We start from the raw sequence: 7,415 nt of genomic DNA, 5'->3' as shown, positions 1-7,415 counted from the left end.
CTAACCAACCCTTCAATACGGTAAGACTTGTTTTTAATGTTTCTTCCCCTAGCACCATGCCTGTACACAACCCTGAGTGACTTTTCCATAGACTTGGGGCACACTTCACCTCACAGCTCCAGCCCTTTCTTCTTCCTCAATGTTCTCCTTTCTATTTTCACCCCGTTTTTTCATACTTACTGGTATTCCTTGCTGGAAGTGTTGCTTTTGTTGGCTACTCTAAATGCTCCAGTGTTTTTACAGAACTGCTTACAAACTTTGATACAAATTTATAAAAAAAAAAAAAAAAAAACCCATTACTCACCACCTGTGTATGCGTTGAGGGGTGTTAAGAGCTGCTAGCCTGACTTTCACAGCTCAATAAGTTCAGGGAACCGGACTGACACCCAGGATCACTTGCCAATAATAATAAAATGCGTAGGGTTGTCAGAAAGGACCCATTAAACAGGATGTCGATCAGGCTAACTACAAACCCTGCTCTCCCTTTGTAAGCCCTACTTGGCATAGTCTTCCGCGGTCCTGTCGGAGGTGTGGGGGATTCCACACCCGAAACAGGAATATCTGTTATCTAGTCCTCATTTAAACCCAAATTAGGTGGGGGTGTGGTGGAAGATGCCTTTAGTTCCAGCCCCGGGAAGATGGGAAGGTCATAATCAGCTACTTGGGCAATTCAAGGACTGATTGGGGCTATCTGAGGTCCTGCCTCAAAACCACCCCCAATTTAATTACAGCTATAGTTTCTTGGGTAGACAGGGATGACCTACTAAGTAGTCTCTCGGATTAAACCTTTTAGTATTTTCAAAAACAGACATATCTTAAATCATATTCAATAAAATATTGTAACAAACAGGGTCCTTCCTCTGCTACTCTACACGTCGAATCTTGGTACTGTAGCTCTCCTGCATCTATTGATATGCTTGCCCTTTTTTAAAGTCACAGAAGCTAAGGCAACCAACGCTTTGTCCAGGTCCCACAGTCGGTGGAGGGTGGGCAAATTAGGAAAATCGCCAAAGCAAGCAGTACCCTGGACCCTAGTTTCAGTAAACTTAGCTGGGAACTTTGTCCAATCTCGAGAGTACCAAGGCAAAATTAACCACTCCAAGCGAACCAATTTAGAGCGAAGGCTCAGCAAGGTTAAGTCACTTGTTCAAGGTTACACCGAGCATATCAGAACCAGAATCCCAGGACTGAACTGTCTTAACTCCAGGGCGCGATCTGTTCTACCTGCGCCACGCCACCACTGACACGTGGTCAGGGGTAGTCTCAAGTGTTTGTCGAGTTAGCCATGCCTGAAGAGAAAGTAGCCTGTAAGAAGCTTGGGTGAGGCTGGGTGGAGGGAAAGACCTGCACACACACACACACACACACACACACACAGAAGCAGGAGGGAAAGACCTGCACACACGCACACACACACACAGAAGCAGCCCAGGAGCCGGAAGCAAAGTAGCCCCGAAGCCCACCAAGTTTTCCCCGCAGCGCATTCGAGCGGGCGGCGGCCGGCTCGCTAGGCCTCGGCCTCCCCGTGGGTCTGGGAACCCGCAAGCCCCGGAGGCCCGACTGCCTTTCCCTTCTGGGTCCCCGGCTTTCAAAGCAGCACACAAACACACACACGTCCCCGGGACGTCTGCGATGGCCCGGCCGCCGCGCGCCCAGGCGCTGGGGAGCCACGTCGGGGGCGTTTTGCGTCCTCGTCCTCCCCACGCGCAGCGTGGCGGGCCGCGGCTGGGCTCGGGTGCCTGCGGGACCGCGGCAGGACCGCCGCCGAGCACGGTCGCCCGCCGGCCGCGGGGCCTCAGGGCGGCGAGAGGCGGGGCGGGCGTGCGGGCGGAAGGAGGCGGAAGAGGAGGAAGAGGAGGAGGAGGAGGAGGAGGCGGCGGCCCGAGCGGGGAGACGGACGGGCGGGGGGCGGGCCGGGGGAGGGGACGAGCGGGATTTGCGGACGCCGCGCCGCTGCCGGGAGCCGGCGGGGGCCCGAGAGTGACCGAGTCACGGCGGGCGCCGGCGGAGCCGCGGCCGCGTCGGACCCGCCTCCTGGAGGAGCTCAGCCCCGGCCAGGCCCGGCCCCATTCCCGCCCCGCGCCGCCTCCCCGCCGCCGCCGCCGCCGCCGCGGGAGCGCTCCCCTGCCCACCCCGCCCCCGCGGCCGAGCCCGGGAGTCGAGTGGGAGTCGGCCGGCCGGGCGCGGGCAGCGCCGGGAGCCCGCGGTGGGGGCACACTGCAGCCGGGAGCCCGGGAGGGGCCGCGTCGCCAGCGTCTGAACTAGGATGTCCCGACATGAAGGTGAGAGCCGAGCCCCCGCCCCCACCGCTTGGGCCTCGGCCTACCCCGCCCGAGGTCCGGGCGCCGCCGAGGGCAGCGGGGCACCGGCGGGGACGCGGGCCGGGCCCGAGTCGCGGGGCTGGGGAACCCGAGGCCACCGCGGCCCGAAGAACGAGCGGGAGCGGGAGCGGCGGCCGCAACCGTGGCTTGCGGCCGCGGCCCTGAGCTGGGCCTGGAGCCGGAGGCGGGGCGGCCGGGCGGCCGGAGGCTTTGCACTGTCATGGGGCGGGAGAGGGGGAGGGGAAGCGGCGGGGCCCGTTACCGGCGGGAGCCTGGCCCTCGGGACACATACCGGACGCCGAGGCCCGGCCGGCCCGCCCGGGGGAACCGCGGGGCCCCGGCGCGGCCTAGCTGCGGCGGCTCCCGGAAGAGCCGGGCGCCGTGGCCGAGCCGGGTCTCGGGCGTGCGGCCGCGACAAGGGGGAGCGGGGTCCGGGCCCCGCGGGCGCGTCCGGTCTCTGGGAGACCGCGGGCGAGCGACGGCCCCGCCTGAGGGCCGCGGCCGTGCGGGCGGGAAGACGCCGCGGCTCGGGCTCGGGCAGCCCTCGGTGACTGGAGCTCGCCCGGCCTCGCGGTAGGCCTCTGCGCGTCCCTGGGCTCGGGTAAGCCAAGTTCCCGGGGCGGATCCAGCCGGGCCGCGGTGAGCAAACTCCCTGCTCCGTCACCTCGCCGGAGCGGAACTTGCTCCCGGCCGGTCCCGGGCCCTCACCCGCGTGCGCTGCCCACCGAAGCAGGCTTCCAGTCGGGGGGCGTTTGGACTTCCGCGGTGCCCTGTGGAAACACGGTGGGGTTCTGTGGTTAAGAATCAGACCACTCACGTCCCAGCCCCACGGCACAAAGGCACAAGTGTTTTCAGGCCAATGGATGGGCGATGAACTGGCGAAAAAATAAGTTAACTTGAATTTACTACCATATGGTTTAGGAAGGGGGGAGGGGGCTATGTTCTCTTTGTTTCACTACAGCAGGTTTTACCTTTAAAAGTAGTCACCGACTTAGTGAAAAGTTTATTTCGGTACGGTTAATGGAAGATTGTATAAGTGACCTGAAAATAATTGAGTCCCTAAGATTTTCAAGTCCTGTATAGGTGTTTTGGAAGTGAAGAAAGTTTGAGGAGGCAGATTATCGCCGAGGGAAGGGCATTCTTAGGGAAGTACAGACCTTGGCTTTTCTAAGGTGACAAACTTAGATCAATTAACATACATTTAGTGAAAGTTTCGGAATTTGCATTTCTAAAGGCAAGATTGAGATTGACTCTGATCATTTTATGTTCGGAGAGTCTTTAAAAAAAAACTAATAGTGAAGAGCATGGGGCATTTTTGATTACTAACTGTTAATGTGTTGGTCACTTTGAAATAAATAGCAGGGTACTTAATTTAGCCTCAGTCAGATGAAAAGAAATATTTGGGAACTCACCTGTTAAACCATTTTATATGCTTAATGGGAGTGTGTTCCTTATCACTGCACCTTGAAAAAAGTCTTCATTAAGGTTGTAATCAAATTCCATTTGGAGATGGTGAGGTTAATTTTAGATGGCATCAGTTGGTGTATTGACCACCTTCACGACGAAGTGAAAGTGAGCATGAAGTTCAGGCTCCAACTCAGGAACCAGATTAAAATAACAGAATATCAATCGCCTTAAGGAAGCAGACTGAATAGTCTTAATGAGCAGTAGCCTGGAAAAAGTACGCTCAGATGGTGTGTTTGAGTAATTAAAATGGCTTAGGTAGGTATAGCATCCTTCAATAAAATCTTGTGTGATCTAAGCCCATCATTCCCTCTTTGGTCTTGGAAAGGGTACCTTTTAATTACTTAACATCTTGAAACTTTTCAACACCTTTCTTGGCAATTTAATGCCAGATGTTTCCTAAATGGATGTTGAAGGTATTGTGCAATATTTGACAAGTGATTTTATATTTATATAATACATTAATTAAATTTATTATTTTCTTTTATTTATTTTGACACTGTCTCACTAAGTAGCCCTGCCTGGCCTGGAACTCAAGAGTTCTGCCTGCCTGTGCCTTCCCAAACTGTGATTACAGGTGTGTGCTCTCAGACCTTTAACAGGGTTAGAAAGTTTAAGAGTCTAGTTTTTGGCCTAAGTCAGGAATGATAGTTTCAGGATCACATCTGTTCATGAGATTTGTCAATATTTTGCAGTATATTATTTCAGGCAGTAATTATTTTCATCAGGAGGGATTTGACAATCCCAGATTTTCTGCTTACCTTTTTCTTTGGGCCAGCTAATTCTGTTTACTTCATCTTTGCTTTTGACACAGGGTCATGGTGCCCATTCCTGGCTGGTCTGAGCTCACTGCACACGAGAGACTGGCTTCACACTTTCAGCCCTCCCCCAACCCCCCACCCACCCCCCATGTACCCAGTCTTCCTGTATCTGCCTCCCTCCTGAGCCACCTCTCCTAGCTGCAGACTTTTTAGTCTGCACACTTTTTAGTGGTCTGGTTTTTTTAAACTCTTTTAATCATCTGTCCTCCACATTCTCTGCAGTTGTTTTCCTCGGGAGTCTGACCCAGAACTGGATGTTGGAGTCTAATTCTGGGCAGAGCTGTACAGCCTGTAATGTTCTTGCCTAGGTCTTGCTTTCCAGCCTCATGTGTACAAGTAACTTGTTACTTTGTCTTCTCCCAACTCTAACCAATTGCTCTGTAGTATACAGATGATGTGACTTTGGACCACACAGCCCCAAGATGAACACCTGTCAAGATCAAGCACTGGACTACTCTGAGAAACACTGATGCAGCCAAGGGCGCAGAGAATGCTCTAGGCCAGGGTTAGCGCACTTTCTCTAAAGTAAAGGGCCAGGCAGAAAACATAGGCTTAGCCAACTATATCTGTCACTACCACACTTGTCATAGGAAAGCCAGCTAATCAAGTGCTTATGGCTGTGTTCCACTTAAAACTTTTTTTATGGACACTGACATTTGAATTTCATAAAATTTTCATGTGTCATGAAATATGGTTCCTTGAAACCTTGCCACCACCACCATTTAAAAATGTAAAAGCCATTTTTAGCTGGTGAGGCCCATCAAGAACTGGTGGAGGCCAAAATTGATCCAAGCTCTGTAGTTGTCTGACCTATTGGAGCTGTAGAGCTGGGGGGTCCTGCAGCTGGTGGGAGACCAGAAAGGGCCCAGACCCTTGGTGTATCTGTGTTCCTGCTGGGTCCTGAGCAAGTGCAGGACTGACTGACCAACTCCTGCCCCTTAGGAGAAGGGTTGGTGAATAAGGCCCACCTTTTCAGGTAGGTGTTAGTGGAGTGGCGGGTCTCCACAACAGTGAAGTTCCTGTTGCTATATGACTTGACTGGGGAGAATTCCAAGGCCTCTTTTTCACCTCATTTTGAAATGTTCTTGCCATGTTTGCAAACATTTCTCAGGTACTAGCACCAAGTCACTCTGTGTGGTCAACAGTTGCTACTGTAAACAGTATCTAGTTTTCTGTCTTACACCAAACCCAGTCATTTTCTGTTTTCCAGGTTTTTTTTAAACTGTCTCTGGCTAGGACTATAGCTCAGTTGTGGAACACATGTGTTGTTCTTCTTCTTGTTATTTTTGAGACAGGGTCATAGGTATCTGGCTGGTCTTGAAGTTTTTGTGACCAAGAGTGACCTTGAGGTTTTCTTCCTTCAACTTCCCAGCTAACAAGCATGCAGCACCATGTCTGGTTTATGTAGTGTTGGGACTTGAACCTGGAGAATCAAACATGCTGGGTAAGCACTTTACCAGCCAAGCTGCATCCCTGGCCTTGCAGTACGTGGTTAACCTGCAGCATAAGTTTTGAGTTTATTTTTCAGCACCAAAGGAAAATAAAAGGAGGCATGTGTGATGTCACCTAATTATCAGCTGTAGCCACTCTTAGAGTAAGACTGGAGGATCCTTTGAGCCTAGGAATTCACTGCCAGCCTAGTTGTACTTCTCTGTCAAAAGAAACAGCACTTCAAGTTCGTGTCTATACTGCTACCACCCTTGTCAGGAGGTTGAGGCAAAATCTTGTACCACAAAAAATCTTAACATGTTTTGGTAAACAGCATATTTGAAATGTATGCGATTCAGAGTTTGAAAATCAGTTATTTTATAACTTTGTAAATAAAAACCTGTCAGATTACGTAGTTCATGAGCTCAGTTATGGGTGTTCTAGTTGATTACCTGGGTTAACACAGCTAGCTTTAAATCCTTGGACTGTTTGCATTACTATGTGAAAGGCACTGCTAGGTACCCAGGAATGTAAGGAGACACAGGCTTCAACTCTAAGCCTGGTAGGAAAGATGTGTCTGTAGACAGTCTCTAAAGGCAGTGCAGCCTGAGCTGGGCTGACAGAAAACGATAAGGAGCAAGTGGATGTCCAAGTGCTTGCCAACTTGGATCATACGGCTTTGGCCCAATTTTTATTTAGTGCACATGCGAGCGTGAGAGGGTGTGTGGAACAGTGTATAAGTTAACTTTAGAGCTCAGTTCTATATTCTAACTATAGAGCTATATATTCTATGGCTTCCTGGGATTGTACTGTGTTCGCCAGGCTTGTGTGACAACTGCCTTTACTTGATGAGACCTCTCACCCTATTTTCCACAGGTTCAGAGGGAATAAATATATTTTGATTCTAATAGTTTGAGTGGGTTTTTGTTTGCTTGCTTGCTTGCTTGTTTTCTTTTTTATGAGAACAGGGTCTCTTATAGCCCAGGCTGGCCTTGAACTTCTGTATTTCTTCTACCCAGGTGACTAAGTTTTGGGATTTACAGCTGTGTGTCACTTTGAAGTACTTAAGCCTGTTCTCTGCTACTCTCTATTAAAAAGACAGTTCATGTCTTTCTTTGTTCAAGAGACATGGTGTTGTACATGGCAGTTACATGTGGTAGGCCCAGGGTGACTTTCCCAAGTGGCTTCTCTGCTTTGACCTTCACAGGAGTCCTGGGCATTAGACACAGATCGTCCTGTTTGGTGCAAGCACTTTTCCTAGCTAAGACACCTGACAGCCCTGTTTTCTGAGGCAGGGTCGAGTGTACTCTGCACTGGCCTCTAACTTCCTATGTAACGGAGGAGGACTCTCAGCTTGTGATCCTGCTTCGACTTCCTAAGC

General features: G+C 51.2%; 1 protein-coding gene across 2 annotated transcripts in view; it reads left to right on the top strand.

Annotated features, from left to right (window-relative positions):
* The first annotated feature begins 1,924 nt into the window (after positions 1-1,924).
* Positions 1,925-7,415, top strand: part of Kcmf1 (potassium channel modulatory factor 1) — a 58,871-nt gene continuing 53,380 nt past the window's right edge. The window contains exon 1 of one of the 2 annotated variants that reach the window (XM_021165140.2): positions 1,925-2,282. In XM_021165140.2, the coding sequence (XP_021020799.1) occupies positions 2,267-2,282 (16 nt within the window). In that variant the 5' untranslated portion in view covers positions 1,925-2,266. Of the gene's footprint in view, positions 2,283-2,609; positions 2,923-7,415 lie in introns of those variants that run through there. The other variant, XM_021165142.2, reaches the window with a different exon arrangement.

The sequence above is a fragment of the Mus caroli genome, chromosome 6, assembly GCF_900094665.2.
Source record: "Mus caroli chromosome 6, CAROLI_EIJ_v1.1, whole genome shotgun sequence".
NCBI lineage: Eukaryota > Metazoa > Chordata > Mammalia > Rodentia > Muridae > Mus > Mus caroli.
The sequence above is the reverse complement of the archived record's forward strand: the minus strand, read 5'-3'. Positions and strand labels throughout refer to the sequence as shown.